Source organism: Chelon labrosus (assembly GCF_963514085.1).
Source record: "Chelon labrosus genome assembly, chromosome: 14".
Classification (NCBI taxonomy): Eukaryota; Metazoa; Chordata; class Actinopteri; order Mugiliformes; family Mugilidae; genus Chelon; species Chelon labrosus.
This window is the reverse complement of record NC_140347.1, coordinates 28,554,504-28,570,800: the sequence shown is the minus strand read 5'-3', so window position 1 is coordinate 28,570,800 and position 16,297 is coordinate 28,554,504. Positions and strand designations below refer to the sequence as shown.

Genomic DNA, 16,297 nt, shown 5'->3' with positions numbered 1-16,297 from the left:
AGAAGTGAGAGTATAACAAAACTATTAGGTATATTAGGTATATGACATTGTGTGTGTGTGTGTGTGTGTTTAATGTTGGACACGTGAGACCAGTCAGGACTAAATGTTACTAAAACGATGATCTTAAATGAACTTAAATCTAAATACAGTCAACATTTGTTTCTAGTGTTCTCCATCCCTCATATCTTTTGTCCCTGCTTTGCATCTGTGTGTGAGTCATGACCATCCAATCACCTCCTGCTCTGCAATCAGCCTGCACACCCAAATCCTGTCCACCTATCAAGCCCTGCAGTGTATCCAGCCGGGTCTCTCATCACCACCAGTTCGTTGGGTCTATCTGTGTTCTGTGTGGTGACTCACTGACCCAGGCCGATTAAGAATTTGATTTATTGTCCTTGAATTCATGTTTGACTTTGTGACCTGCTAAGCTCACAGCCAGTCAATGCAGCTTATTTCCTACTTGACTACACCTTAGGCTAATGATCCACACCCAACCATCGCCAAAAGTCGCCCTCAGCATCATTACCATTACCTGCCAAGAACAGAAAAAAAGAACTTTTAACCTCTGGATCCGTGTTCTGCCTTTGTGTCCTTGTGACAAAATAAGCTGCAGACAGAACTGTTGACTCACAGTAGGTTATAGTCCTGAAACTCTTTCACATTCTGTGAACATTCTGAAACCTGGAACACCGTGTTTTTGCACCAACGTGCTTTCATCGTACATAACCTGTTTTTTCCAGATCACTGCGACTGTCGATCAGCTAACAACCAAAACATTCCCGTAAAACGCAATGTGAACTTCTGAATGCACTGACGCATACTGCATGGAGCTGATGATCACTTTATTAACTGCTAAGTGTAAAACCCACAGTCACTTTGTGTATTTGTCCACAAATACAGTACAATTTGGATCTTCTGGAGAAATCTTTGTGTTCTGTTGTCATCTAGTGGTTACCAGTGATATTACTATTGGAGCTGGACAGCAGAAACAAACCATTCAGGCAAAGAGACAGTGTTTAATTAGTCAGCTGTTACTGTATCTGTTGAACAGGTTACCTGTGTCATCATTGCAACACACTGTAAAATCAAATACGTTGACCTTACTTAAAATCATTGCCTCAAAAGAAAACAACAAAGTAAACTTAACACAGTTAATTACTTCATTTATTAAGTTTGTTTAACTTCATTTCATTTAGTGTCCTCTACCCTAAACCATTAGACACAAATTCACTAATTCAGGTTTAGTTATACTCACTTACTTATTCAGGTTCACTCAATTAAATCAAATCAGTTCTATTTGTTTAGGTGAAGTGAATGAGTATGCCCCAATGAGGATCATCTTTTGTGAGCACAGTCAGAACATCAACTATTTGGCACGATAGGACATTTAATCTTATCATGCCACTAACGCCACGTGACCCAGATCAGGAGGTTTAATTAAAAGATTTCTCTCTTTCTTTCACAGAGCAACATCATCAACATGGCCTGGACGCCAGCAAACGCTCCAACCATCAGACTCAAGGTGTGAATCTAAGAATAAGAAGAATAAGAAAAACCTTTATTTGTCCCACAATGGGGAAATTGCAGTTTGCAACAGCATACAGATATGGCAGAGATTGCAAAGATTGAATAGTCAGATATTGCACAGACTGGTGTAGCTGTCCCCACTATTAACTGGACAGCTACAAAGGCTGTGGAGCTTGGAACATCTTTTCTCAAATATAAACAATCACTTAGTAACTACGGTAACTGCTTATGCAGCAATAGATGTGTGATTAAAATTATTAAACTGTGGTCCTTCACTCATTCCAATCAGTAGTAGAGATGTTATAAAAGTGTTTATGTTCAAAAATTCAGTGTTTGCTTTTGAAAATGTTTATAATTGAATCAAACAAAAACAGAATGCTCCTGGATTCCATGTCCTGCTTTAGTAACTACTGGACCTGAACCTGTCAGTCCATAGAGATTTTTCTGCAAAAGAAAACTAATCAGGAAACATCTTCACTTTTGGAAGAGGACCCACAGGAACTAACAGCACTACTGATCTACTGAAGGTTTTGATTCAAAGCGCTTAAATGCTCCAAAAAAATTGAATGACAGAAAAACATTTGTACATGTAGTAGTAGTCAGCAATACTACTGTTATAATACTATGTTCCACAGCACACTGGAAGCCACTGAAGACAGGAAAACCCTTGTGGTGTCACTGGAGAATCCAGGGGTAACGGATGTTCAAAAGGCTGACAAAGCCTGAAAAGATGCCGCTCTGGAGAGACTCTCCATTCAGCCTGTCACACTGTCTTCACCTCAACCACCATAAAAGAAAGAAACTGTGGATGGAGGCCTCAGCATCAGCCCTCTCCTCAATGGAGAACACATAGACAAGGACAACAACACTGACCCTGGTCTGTAGATACACTTATTCATCATGGAAGCTATCTTGTTGTTGCGCTGCTGTTGTGTAGCTCACTATTGTGTGGGGCACCAATGATCTGAAAGTCAGTGGCCACAGTGAATTAATCAGTATATTCAATGTCTCACTGTGTGATCGTTATTAATCATTATTGCTTCTCCTATAATGACAGGTTAGGAATCATTGTTTTTTATTTATTTTTTTATTTTTTTATGATGCCTTCACCCTCTGACTAACTACACACACAATCTGGAAACTGTAATTTCTCTGGCAAAAGAATGTTGTTAGTGGGGGCCTTTGGGTCCTATGGGCTGAGGAGAGGGGCCTCTCCCAGCTGTCATCAGGTGAGAGGCAGGGTACACCCTGGACAGGTCTCCAGTCTATCACAGGGCTAACACAGAGAGACAGACAACCATTCACATTCACACCTACGGCCAATTTAGAATCACCAATTAACCTAATAAGCATGTCTTTGGACGGTGGGAGGAAGCTGGAGTACCTGGAGAGAACCCACGCAGACACAGGGAGAACATGCAAACTCCACACAGAAGGGCTCCCCTGGTGACCATTAATTAATGCAAATAAACACACTCCCTCCAAATAAGGACCTAAAGTTGTGCAAACTGGACAATGACAAAGTAATGGCATAACTGTATCTTAAGCTTTGACTGCTCGTTTATAGTGATTCATAACCATTAGTAAAGCTGCACTGCACTCTACAGGAAGATCCAGTCATGTGCAGGATGGTGTTACTGTTAAAGTGTGAAAAATTAACACTCTTCAACAAAACATAAAATATTATAATTATAGATAGATAGACAACAAACAGAAAGCTGACAGCTGAAAAGACAAATAAGGCATCAGTCATCATATACACTATATTACCAAAAGTATTCGCTCACCTGCCTTTACTCATTCTATGAACTGAAGTGCCATCCCATTCCTAACTCATAGAATTCAATATGATGTCGGTCCACCTTTTGCAGCTATTACAGCTTCAACTCTTCTGGGAAGACTGTCCACAAGGTTGAGGAGAGTGTTTATAGGAATTTTTGACCATTCTTCCAAAAGCGCATTGGTGAGGTCACACACTGATGTTGGTCGAGAAGGCCTGGCTCTCAGTCTCCGCTCTAATTCATCCCAAAGGTGTTCTATCGGGTTCAGGTCAGGACTCTGTGCAGGCCAGTCAAGTTCATCCACACCAGACTCTGTCATCCACGTCTTTATGGACCTTGCTTTGTGCACTGGTGCACAGTCATGTTGGAAGAGGAAGGGGCCCGCTCCAAACTGTTCCCACAAGGTTGGGAGCATGGAATTGTCCAAAATGTTTTGGTATCCTGAAGCATTCAATGTTCCTTTCACTGGAACTAAGGGGCCAAGCCCAGCTCCTGAAAAACAACCCCATACCATAATTCCTCCTCCACCAAATTTCACAGTTGGCACAATGCAATCTGAAATGTACCGTTCTCCTGGCAACCTCCAAACCCAGACTCGTCCATCAGATTGCCAGATGGAAAAGCGTGATTCATCACTCCAGAGAACGCGTCTCCACTGCTCTAGAGGCCAGTGGCGGCGTGCTTTACACCATTGCATCCGACGCCTTGCATTGCACTTGGTGATGTGTGGCTTGGCTGCAGCTGCTCGGCCATGGAAACCCATTCCATGAAGCTCTCTGCGTACTGTACTTGGGCTAATCTGAAGGTCACATGAAGTTTGTAGCTCTGTAGCAATTGACTGTGCAGAAAGTCGGCGACCTCTTTGCACTATGCGCTTCAGCATCCGCTGACCCCTCTCCGTCACTTTACGTGGCCTACCACTTCGTGGCTGAGTTGCTGTTTTTCCCAAACGCTTCCATTTTGTTATAATAGAGCTGACAGTTGACTGTGGAATATTTAGGAGCGAGGAAATTTCACTACTGGATTTGTTGCACAAGTGGCATCCTATGACAGTTCCACGCTGGAATTCACTGAGCTCCTGAGAGCGGCCCATTCTTTCACAAATGTCTTGTTTCACAGTCTGCATGCCTGAGTGCTTGAATTTATACACCTGGGGCCAGGCCAAGTGATTAGAACACCTGATTCTGATCATTTGAATGGGTGAGCGAATACTTTTGGTAATATAGTGTAGATCATAGGTGTCAAAGTGATCCGTGAAAGGGCCACTGTGGCTGCAGGTTTTCATTCCAACCATGCAGCAGCACACCTGACTTGGCTTAATCAATCAACTGAACTGCCTTCACGCAGTCATTTCAGGTGTCCTCTTGTTTGATTGGAACAAAAACTTGCCAGTCACACCCACTGCATGGGTGCTGCATGGTTGGAATGAAAACCTGCAGCCACAGTGGCCCTTTCATGGATCACTTTGACACCCCTGGTGTAGATGGAGGAACAATGGAGTAGAAGTAATAGTATAATTTCATTCAATTTATTAAGTGAATAACCAAATTGATAACTAAATTTAGAATCAATCCTGCATATCCTTAGAATGTGGGAGGAAACTGGAGTACCCAGGGAAAACCCACAGAGATACAGGAACATACAAACAAAAAAATAAAAAAGTCAGGATTGAAAGTACAAATTTTGGAGCATCTTGGTAAAAGTGTGAGCATAAACTTGCTGCTAAAAATGAGAAATCTATGTTTATATTAACACTTATTAGGGACATTTTAGGACCAAGCTTAACTGATTCATATTTTTTTTTCTGAATAAATCTCTTAAACCACTTCAGCACTTTACAAAACTACCAAAACTTCAATTAATTTGAGAATTTTAACCCTTTAAATGTCAGTTTGGTAGTTAGTAAATGGTGAACGGTGACGACTTTTGTTCTGTAAAGCTCCAAACTGCTGCAGATTGTTTCAGGCTGACACTTCAGCGTCACTGAATGGCATGCCTAAGAGGACCAATGGGGCCCTATAACCAAGTGTCTGAATGATGGTTTATTGTTGGAACTGTCCGGGTAAAACCAAAATCACTCAGTTTTACCCTATAGGGTACAATATTGGTTAATAGTCATGGCATTGGCTGGTTTGATCATTGGCTGCAGACAGGAAACATTTGAATCAGTGGTGGAGAAGAGGACTGAACAAACTGTTATCAATCATGGATAACCCTGACCACCCTCGCCTTCGTTCCCTCAAAGAACGCTACAGGAAATCTTTCCTGCCTCAAGCCATCAGTCTATACAACTCCTCCTGTGACAGATGACCCTCTGGACTTTTGTTTTTCTTGCACATTTGCACATGGTTGTTTGGTTATTGGTTGTAAATTCATTACATTTCATTGCAATTTAATACATTTTTTTAATATTCACTTATTTTTAATATTCACTTATCTTATAATTCTTGTAAATATTGTGTATAATTTTTATTTTTTTAGTTCTCTATTTTTTATTATTGATTTTAGCTTTTTGTTATATTTTATGTATGGCGTCGAGTGCCTGTACATTGCTGCTGCAACAGTGAAATTTCCCAGTTTGGGATTAATAAAGAAACTATCTATCTATCTATCTATCTTGATGTTTGCACGTATCGGTCCAATGCTTGCGAGAGCGTTTAGAACTACCAGCGCCTGATGAAGAATTACCCAAATGATTTCTAAAGCCAGTGCTTGCCAAGCCTTTTTATGAGGGTCTCTAGATTATCTTGTAACTTTTCTGTAATTACACAGACACATGTGGCCCTTGTGCTTAAATGATCCATAAAATGTCATCAAATTGCACTTGTCCGAATCCAGAATGCTGAGTGCTTTTAACATAGTAGCCTCGTGTTTAGCTAACTTGCATCTGCGTTTCTTTGCAATCTTGATTACTACAATATTAATTGGGTATATATTAGTACAGCAGAACACTTTGCCGAAGGTCCCATCTCCTAATGACCATAGAGACCGAAAATGGAGCTGCAGATGTGCAGAAAAGCACTGCCACTGGATCCTTTTATTCAGTTATTTGTTCAATAATATTTTTTCAATCTCAGTGCTACTACAGTGTTGTATTTTTTTCTTCAATCTTCACTCAATAACTCACAAAGTAAAAGCAGGTTTTCATACAGTTCTGCAGTTTATACCGTTGACTGGTTGGTTTTTCAGTTGGTCTGGGCCTCTAAATGTGTGTTGCCTGGGATCTTGGTACAGGGGATTGTAACATCTTATCCTGTGTATTAACAATGAATGTGAAAGAACTATAGGAACAATCTATCAAACAGTCTATATATCTATATTCATATATCCAATTACCATGCATGGAAAAATAAGTTTGGGGGTTGAAACAATCAGTGCAAAAGGCAGCCTAGAGTTTGGAACAAAGACTGTTTGTACTGTTTGTTGATGAAAAATACTGTAATTAACTTAATGAATAAAAACAACTCATGTTGACTTTTAATGATAAAAAACTGTTGTACAACTTGTACTTTCTTGTATCCTCATGTAGAGAACAAAAGCTACAATAAACAGCCACCAGTTATAATCACTGACTTGGTCTTTACTTCACGTACAACCATTCGTCTGTGCAGAAAGTACCAATAAGATGCTTTCAAAAAAAAAATAAAAAAAATAAAAAATAAAGAGTAAAAGGAAAAAGACACAAATCATTGTAAACGTCACTGAGTAGTATTTAATATTTTTAACACATCAGGGGAAAAGCTTAACTCACAAAAGACTTCTTTTAAAAAATCTGTCCAAACAATACACTAAGATGAAATAAAACAACAGTTAAAACTAATAATGAAATCCCAAAGATACAGAGAGATCATTTTCCACAGCTTCACATGTTGACCAACTGGCTTCTGTCCATGTAATCCCTGAAATTAATTAGCTGTGAGAGAGAAAGAAAGTATTTAGTAAATATATCTCTAGTCTTTTCAAGTCCAGTCCTTTTTATTCCTTTTATCTTATATTTAATCAATAATCACAGAGATGAATCACATAATCAAATTAAATAATGACATAACATAAATTGTGGCTTTAAGCTTTTTGTCAATGCTTTAGTGTGTGACACAATCTTATGTATCATTTGTATCATTTCAATCCTTGTGGTTTGGTGGAGCTTCTGTTATGCAGGAGACACAAACTAAAATGAGAAGCCAATGTAATTTAATATTATGTGACTTTGTGTTCACCTGCTCTGCGTTTTTGTCCACTTCAGTGCGTGTCTCGGAGGCACGGCTGTGGTTGGGTGGTAGAAGGTGCAGCCGGCTCGTGTACACTGTGACGCGAAACGACAAGGCTGTAGAGAACAGAAGAATTTAGATTCAGATTTACTCCAAATGTAAAAGGCAACAAATCCTTCATGTAGTAAACTGTCATTTATATAATCAAACTTCATGTGTTGTGTGCCACCTTGGGATGAAAAAATGGACAGTCCATCTTCTTGCACTCGGGGAAGAAGCGACAAACACTAGTGGTCTGCACTGGTGGCACTGCTGTGAACACAAAGAGTCGAGTTAGGGGCGCAGACGGAGTTGTTCAAAGTGGATTCACTGATTAGATACAGCAGGATTAGACATGTCACATGTTTGTCTCATCGCTTTTTTCTGTCCTGTACAATGCAACTCAATTGCAGGAGACTCCCGTTTTATGTCAGAGGTGGTTAATCTATCCATATACCCACACACAGACCTTAAAATAGTCTGATAAGATCAATAAAACAAGCATAGAAACGAATGAAATAACATTTTATGCATAGGTCCTATAATGGGGAAATGGCTGATTATAGTGTTGAACATTAAAAATGACTAATTTGACCATTGTTAAACGAAACCCCAATATCGCAGAATGAATGATTTTATTGTGTTTTTAATGTGGTTACAATGGCAGTCAATGGGACAATGGAAGTCAATAATGGAAGTCAAGGCCACAAGAGGATAGTAAATTTTAAAATTAATAATGACAAAAACTAATAATGCAATCAAGTCAATATTTTAGATAATCTTGGTCATATCCAAGACTGATTTTGGCCCAGCTTCTCAACGTTAGTTTTATGGAAATGTCTTCATGTGGCTACTTGCGGTGGGTATTTATCCACTGGAGACCGTTGGCATGGGAAAGCGACTATTCACTGGCAACAAACCCATAACCACGGCCATGCCCCCGAGACCAAGCCCTAACCGCACTACAGAAAAAAAACAAAAAAACAATGAAGCTCAAAGGAGCAACGCTGCTAACACCTGACAGGGGAAAATGGCTCCAACACGCACAGTGAACACCAGCCAACACTCACCTAACCTCCAGCCTAACACTGAACTCTTAACCCAGGGCTATTCAACTAATTGGGAATAGGGGCCAGCTCATGAAATGGAGGCAAACTAAGGGGCCAGAGAATAAAAGTAATCACAGTAACAAATAAAGAAATAACAACAACATACTGAAGGAGTCAATGTATTCTATTTTGTAAATGCAGAACAACATGCACAAAGGGTTGCCAACTCCCTGAAAAATAAATAAGGGACACCTCATTGGCAGGGTCAGCCGACCCGATTGCCTTTACCCTTCCCGGCGTGGTGAAATGTTTTTAGCTTTTTTTGTGTGGGAAACGATTTTTTAACTATTTGACTCCAATCTGAACTGAATTAGATGCATATTTTTGAGTGATATGAACATGTGCAAAACAAATTATTATTCAACAATTTATTTTTAATACAAAATAACCAAATTGACAGAAATCTGTCCTGCTTAACTTAAAACTGTATAAATTAATATAAAACAATAGAAAGCAGAGCATTCCTCTTGTAAAAGTGCAATAAGAAAAGTTCAAACAGAAAGGGCGAGTTGTTGCTTTGTTGTCTTCCGGTATCTTCTTCGCAAACAACAGTACCTCGACCAATGAGATGAGCGGGATTCCCGCTGTCAGCTCATTGGTCACAGAGCAGGAGACGGCCTGGGAATAAGTTTACCGTAAATTTTCAAATAAAGCTCCCTGTTGTTCATTCATTCCATTGACATTTTATACACTATTTTTGATTCTCACGGTAATACGGGACAAAGTGCGTCCCGTTTCAGCTCAATACAGGACGCGTACTTGTGTTTCTAAATATGGGGCGATTCTGTTTTTCACGGTTGGAAACCCTCTTAATATGGAGAACTACTGAACTCATTTTTTTTTAAAGTAGAGAGAGATATTTTGTCTTGTTAGCCAACTTTCGTGCTTGAAAGAAAGAAGTCAGAGCGGTCAGAGCCAGGCGTATCTGCGCTCAGAGCGTTGCACTCGAGCGCAAACGACGAACGGCGACTTTGATTGGTCATGTGCGGCCCCTCAAAATATAGGTCCAACTTAAACGTGTATAAACCATCTCCTACTGCACGAGAGAATGCACAATTAGCTATAGTCATGCACTGTATTAGACTATCCATATGTAATAACTACACGACACTGTAAGGGCCGGTACAAAATTCCTCAGGGGCCAGACCTGGCCCGGGGGCAGCCAATTGAATAGCCCGGTCTTAAAGGATCAGGGAGACTGGCCAGGTGCTCCTCAAATTGAGTCCCACCCACTAAAGTGTAGAAAACAGACAAGCAACAAAACAAGAGGGGAAAACACACAGCATCAGGCGGCCGTCACAAATCATAAAGGAAAAGAGAGACTACCTGGTCTGGGTGGAGGAGCGACGGCACTCCTGCGGCTGGCATGAGTGAAGGGACAGTCTGGCTTTGTGCACCTCGCATCGTATTTACAATTAGGGTGCACAAAAAGGCATTTATCCCCAAACTTGCAGTTGGGAAACGTCCTTTGAAGGAAAACAACAATAAATGCTATTGTCAGCTATGATTCAAAGTGATAAAAACTCTTAACATTTCAGATGTTTGTAATAGTGTTACGTACTTGCACTGTGTTGTTGGGTGATGGTAGAGACACTCATCTCCACTTTTACATACGGGCCAGAACTTGCAGCGCTCCAAAACCCTCTGTTTCTTCAAAGGAACGACATCCTCGTCTGCCATCTCAATGTCCATCACATTATCTTTCAAGAGGACAGAATGTAAAGTGATGTTTGAGACTGGACTAAATGTCTTTACAAAATATGTTGCATAAATAAAGAGGAACTTTGTTGAGACACCACACCTTCTGATGATGTGACCACTCCCTGCAGCCTGTGAAGGACGCTGACTTTGGGCTCTCTGTGGACAAGGCTGGTTCCCTCAGTGATCTTTGTGAGGGGTCTCACATCATCCAGCTCCATGTCACCATCTAGAGCGTTACCCATCGGGCTCGGTACCCCATCTAATGTCACTATGAACTTGGGGCTGGCGGAGTCGCCCCTCTCCTTACTAGTGTGTGACACAAATGAGTTCAGGAGACTGCAATTCAGAAATGGTACACAGGTATGGTTAGAAACGAACAGACCAGAGAATGTAGAAATGCAGCAATGTGTCTGTACCTGGCTTGGACTGTGCGTGGTATGGCAGACTGGACTTGCTGCTGACTTCTTACTGAAGCTTCTTCCAGTTGAGGCCGACTCATGATGAAGGAGCGCGTATCAAATGGCTTTCCCTCGCTTCCTGCAGTGGCCTCCACGTCTAGATGCACGACAAAATCAAATACGTAAACAGAAACTCCAATGTTCTGAAGTATTGCTGTCGATATTTATTGTTTTTTTAATATATTTAAAAGATGCGTGAACATTCATAACAGAAGGAAAGTTTAAAAATATTTGAATAGCCAAGGATTTGTCTGTAACTTCCCCATAAAATACTCACCATAGTTACTCTGCTCTCTTTCAAGATTCCCTTCCAACTGCAGGCGTGAAGCTAACGATGATCTGGTCGGAGCTGGGAGGAAAATGCAAAATAAAAACATTAAATCAGCATTAAAAACAAGATCAGACATGTTTATTAGTATTATTTTTAATAAAGCACAAAAAGAACCCCACAATGTGAAAGGACAAGACATGTCAAAACAGTATAGTAGCAAACTTATCAGTCATGCATTCAGAAAACAATTTATGTATTTATTAATTTCCTTGATCAGTCAGTGTATTTACTGTGATCCAGCACCATTTAATTGGCGGTCATGCTCAGAGATTGAAGCTCTTGTAGCCTTGTTTGACGTACCAGATGCTCTGGAGGGAGGGAGATCTGTGGAGGTGTAGGCCTGCACCCTGGGGGCCAGGCTGTGGAGGTGTTCCTGGACGAGCTGGATGGCTGCAGCCATCTCTTCATTGGAGGACAGCCGAGTACGAGGCGCCACAGGAACAGTCTGTCTCTGTGGTACTGTGACGAAATGTCAATGTCAGAGTGATAACAGCTGAGATTTGTGTGCCAAGTTAAACTGCAGTGTTTATCCACGGTTGTACAGTAGAGGGGTAACATACTTGTCGGATAGGCTGTAGTTTTGGTGATAGAGTCCTGCGCCTCAGAGATGGCCTTGAGGATCAGATTTCTGTTGGCTTGCTTGGCTGGTGGGAGAGTAGGTCTGACACAATACAAACAACATTTTTTTTTACTTCTTTTCTCTGAAAGAAAACACTTGAATAAATGAATCCATGAGGCAGATAAATTCTTGCCTTTTTGTTTTACCAAATATATACCAAATACTGATGCTGAATATGACATGAGGTGTAACACTCACTTCCGTTCTGGTTTGGAGGGGAGGGAAACTCTACTGGACAGGCCTCTGCCACCATAGCTTACATCGTCTTCTTCCACATCGTCACTGTCTTCGTCTGCTACTCTGTTCACTCGCACAACTGAACTTGCTACTGGTGCCTTCCGCTTCCGTGACAACTCTTCTTGCTGAGCAGCAAAAGAATAACAATGTTTTGATTACTAGCAGAATACTAGTGTCCATGTAAACACAGCAATAATAGGTATTAAGGCTGAAGCAAGCGTTAGTTATTAATCATTTGAAAAAAGACAAAGGGTCACAGTACCTTGCTGGATCCAGATCTGAAGGTTCTGCTGCTTCTGCTATCTTGCTGTCTGCTGTGAGAGGATCCCTCTATAGACCGGCTCATGTCCACAGAATTTACTGATGTAAACTTGCTCTGCCCAGGTCTGTAGATCTCAACGGTGGGTCTACGCCCATGACTGTTGCCAATTTCTACATGTTCCTCCGCGATGAGGTCATCATCCATCTCTGGTTTAATGTCGATAACGGCCTCCGACGGGAGCAGCTCAATGAGGGGCTTAACCGTGGAGGTAAGACGAGAGGAACACTTTTCCAAGGCCCCCTTCCTGACGACAGAAATATTTGAGTTTGAGAACGACATGCAAGTAGCACATATTTAAATACGAGTACAAAGACATCATCAGGGACCTGTTTTCATGAGCAGAACTGGACACACGGGCTTCAGTCCTATCAGAGCGTGAACTGGACACCGTCAACACTTTCAGCTCCTCCGCTCTGCTGTTTTCAGCGACAAAGGACTGACTTTTCCCGGGTACAGTGCCACTGTCAGACTGCAGCTGACATTTGAGCGGTGCTGGCTCTAAAATAACCATGCAGACAAGAAGAGGGAAACATAACTTTCAGTAAATTAAAGAAGCCAAACAAACTCAAAAATGACACTATTTTCTCTTTAATGTTTGGGGTGAATGATTCAGGCTTACCTCCTGCAACAGATCTTAATTTTTCCAGGACACCATGTAGCCTAAAAGTAATCATCAAATGAATTTAAAAAGTGCAAGCTCCATGATATACACTTAAAGAAAGCAGCAGAAAACAAAGAAACATAGAAGGTTGTTTTACCAGGTCGTGAACTTAATAGTGTTGTTTCCAAGAAAAAGAGAGAGATCGTCAGTCATCTGTTCTGAGGTCTTCTTGTTTGCAACCATTACCATAATATAATCAGGGAGCTCTTCATCTACAATTAAAAAGACAAGAAACACATACAATGATTGTTTGACTGCGGAGTCCAGAGTAGTTGTTGTCACAAGGATATTTTGTTCACTTACCAATGTATGCACCAAGCTCTTGAAGTTTGCCTTTGATAGCAGCCTGAAACAGATCAAACGTACAGGTTGGATGATAGTGTCAACACAAACTATGGATAGCATGCTAGCTATGCTAATATCATTCATTAGCAAAACCGAATAATTACCCAATAATTGTCAACGTAGCGCTAAGTTACATATTAAGAAGGAAACCTCCTTATAATTCAAACCCCTGTACGCGTCTATCAGCTGGATATGTGAAGTCGAAAAGCCCTCGGCCTTATAAATAGTTAGATTTGTCCGGATAGTATTCACCCAAACTGACAAATTTAAGCTAGCTTGCTAATGTTAGCAAGCAGCGCCTGCGTTACCCTAACGTAAATCGTGCAAGATTCTCAAGTTCAAATCATATTGGTACTCACTCTAATTTTCTTGCTAATTTCGGTTCCGATTTCCATGTTTAATCCAAGCAATTAAGTTATAAAAAAATACGCAACTATTTTTCCAGCACCCCCAAGCTAACCAGCAGTGGCTACTGTGACGTTCAACCACGTGATCATCGAAGACGGGAAGTGAGAGGGACAAAAAGTATCAATCTATCTACAAATATACAATAAACAAAACACGTTTTAAGAAATTAAAATAATAAAATAGCTATAATAACACAAGGAAAACCAAAGCACACACAGTACTAAATCCAATTAATTTAAAATAAAAAAGACTTAAACATAAACACACATTCTTCCCCAGCAGTTTTATTGTTCTTTGCTTCTGTCTAAAATTTAAGGTGTTTTTTAAAAAATGTTTCAATTTTACAAGAGCCAATATTAAGGTGCCATAGTTTCTGATAACTGATTCTAATCTGCTTATAAAAATTATTTGTGTTGAAGTTGTGTTGAAATTATTTGCAATGAAATTTTATATTTACTTTAAATCAGTAGCTGTGCCGTGCAATGATGTTAAAATCAGTTTGAATCTGCTCAGTGTCTAGTCTAAGTTTAGTCAGACGAAACAATGCATTTTGGATTTGTTTTTAAATCATAAACAGAAAGGAAAGCACAGATTGGGACTAAAACTGATCCACTAGATGGTGTAAGAGACCATTAAGAAGACAGCCCTGCGGTGAATTTGAAGCACAGGTTGCAAAATAAAGACCCATACAGATTGAAATTCTGTGTCAGTGTTCATTCTGCTAAACTTGGATAATGCATACTTAGTACTTAATCTTGGGCAAACTGACCAGTGTCAAAAAAAATAAAAATAATTCATAAGGTACATGCACAGTTCACTTTTGTCGCAAGTTAAAGTGACCAAAAGAAAAATGCACAAACCTCTCCAGCGTGGGTCTACACACATATGCCAGGGTTAGAATTTCACTTTCATTCCATTTAGGTTAAAAACACTCCTCCAAATGCTTCACTTCACTTCATCTGTCTTTGACTTTCTAATGCTCATAGCTGTGTGTTTTCCATCACAGATTATTTCCTGTTTTGCAGCCCCTCAATGCCAAACAACAATGACGGGAAGGATCTTGCTTGCAGTCTAGACCAACGTCTAACACACTCTCAGCTACGGCCGTCTGCTTCAATTCTGTCTGCTTTGTTTACACTGTCTGGGTAAATCAAAGCTGATGCACAAAAATATATATATCATGTCACATGTTTTGGGACTTAGTTATAAAAGACAGGACACAAACCTTTTGTTACCTTCCATGTGTAATTGCAATTCAGTTGTTTTCATAATTACTACATGGTGTTGTCACCACTGTCACATCTTATCTACTAAAATACAGCTTCTTTGAAATTCATGAGGTAATTTTTGGTGCGATGGACAGGGACCACTTTTTAAAGGTCTCTGGTTTGTTTTTACATTCACTGCTTTTTTACTTGGTCTAAATAGAAGACTCTGGATTTTAATTCTAGACCACATCTGTGTGATAGAGCTAATTGCTTGTGCATTGTGTGATTTATTTTTTCACAGGATTACTGTTACTGGATGCAAAACGTCCTTTTGTAAAATGCAACCAGTCACCATACTCGCTCTTGAGTTTTGTGTTACAGTCTGTCACCTTTCCCGCCTTCCTTCACACACACTGCAAGAAAGTGAATTCAGGATACACACAAAGAAACTGAGGATGTCTGGATGGAGGTGTCAGCCATATCTTCTGTAATAAAATGTGGCTGCCTATACCAGGAATATAAAAACCAGCTCCCAAAAAAAAACAAAACAAAGAAACACCAATATGTAAATTCTGCCGTGCAACAACTTCTGAGAGGACTGAGAGCAAGTCACACATTTTTCTTAGAATGAAAGCAGGAACAAAAATCAGCTAAGTATAACTGTAAGTATAACTGAAACTAGCAAAATTAGCAATCTGGCTTAGTACTAAAACACTTTCTTAGCAAATATAACTTATATACTTGCATATACTTATATATGCCTGCACAGAGTCAAGAACCAGGGTTGTGGACAGAATACATGGCAGCAGTACATCTATACATCCGATCATAATCTGACATGGTAGGCTAGCACTTAGCTGTTGATGCTAGTTAGCTTAGCTACAGAAATGGCAACGTTACCAGCATGCTTTTTGTTTTCATTCAGTTCATTTCATCGGCAGCCAATATTACTGAAACATTTTTAATACTGTTAATACACTGGGTACTCAAAAAATAGTTTTCTCTTATCTTTGAACATATCAGTAAGTATTTTTACCAAGACAGACAGTGTTGTGCTGCAATGTGGTCATCCACACAGGTAAATCCAAGGGAGACATTTTTCAGTATTTACTTTGAATTAAAACCCCCTAAAGGATTGCATCTGGATATAGTCAGGTGCTGTTAAAGCTACTCCATACACATTTTTTACTTTTACTTTTACTTTTACATTTTTTCATTGACTGTGTGAGATTTGTTTGTCTAACTGTAAATATGTTAGCAATAGTAGCCATGGTAGGAGCCTTCTGGTTGGTGTTCACGACAAAAGTCTATATGAATGGCCCCCTCTTGTGGTACAGACAAAC

The 16,297-nt window shown here is 40.1% G+C and overlaps 1 protein-coding gene across 2 annotated transcripts; it reads right to left on the bottom strand.

The window, feature by feature from the left end:
- Window positions 1-6,465: 6,465 nt before the first annotated feature.
- On the bottom strand, window positions 6,466-13,965 carry zc3h14 (zinc finger CCCH-type containing 14). 2 transcript variants are annotated; one of them, XM_084560572.1, is made up of 17 exons: window positions 13,698-13,965; window positions 13,297-13,339; window positions 13,091-13,205; window positions 12,952-12,992; window positions 12,659-12,830; window positions 12,273-12,576; window positions 11,972-12,135; window positions 11,715-11,815; window positions 11,455-11,613; window positions 11,101-11,172; window positions 10,782-10,920; window positions 10,466-10,671; window positions 10,226-10,364; window positions 9,991-10,130; window positions 7,746-7,828; window positions 7,526-7,632; window positions 6,466-7,221 (listed from the first exon to the last, which is right to left on the bottom strand). In XM_084560572.1, exons 1-17 carry the CDS (start codon window positions 13,731-13,733, stop codon window positions 7,218-7,220), a joined length of 2,025 nt encoding a protein of 674 aa, XP_084416698.1. In that variant the 5' UTR covers window positions 13,734-13,965; the 3' UTR covers window positions 6,466-7,217. The 2 variants fall into 2 exon arrangements, with proteins under 2 accessions (XP_084416698.1, XP_084416697.1); XM_084560571.1 differs by having other exon boundaries at window positions 10,466-10,701; window positions 13,698-13,961.
- Window positions 13,966-16,297: the final 2,332 nt, after the last annotated feature.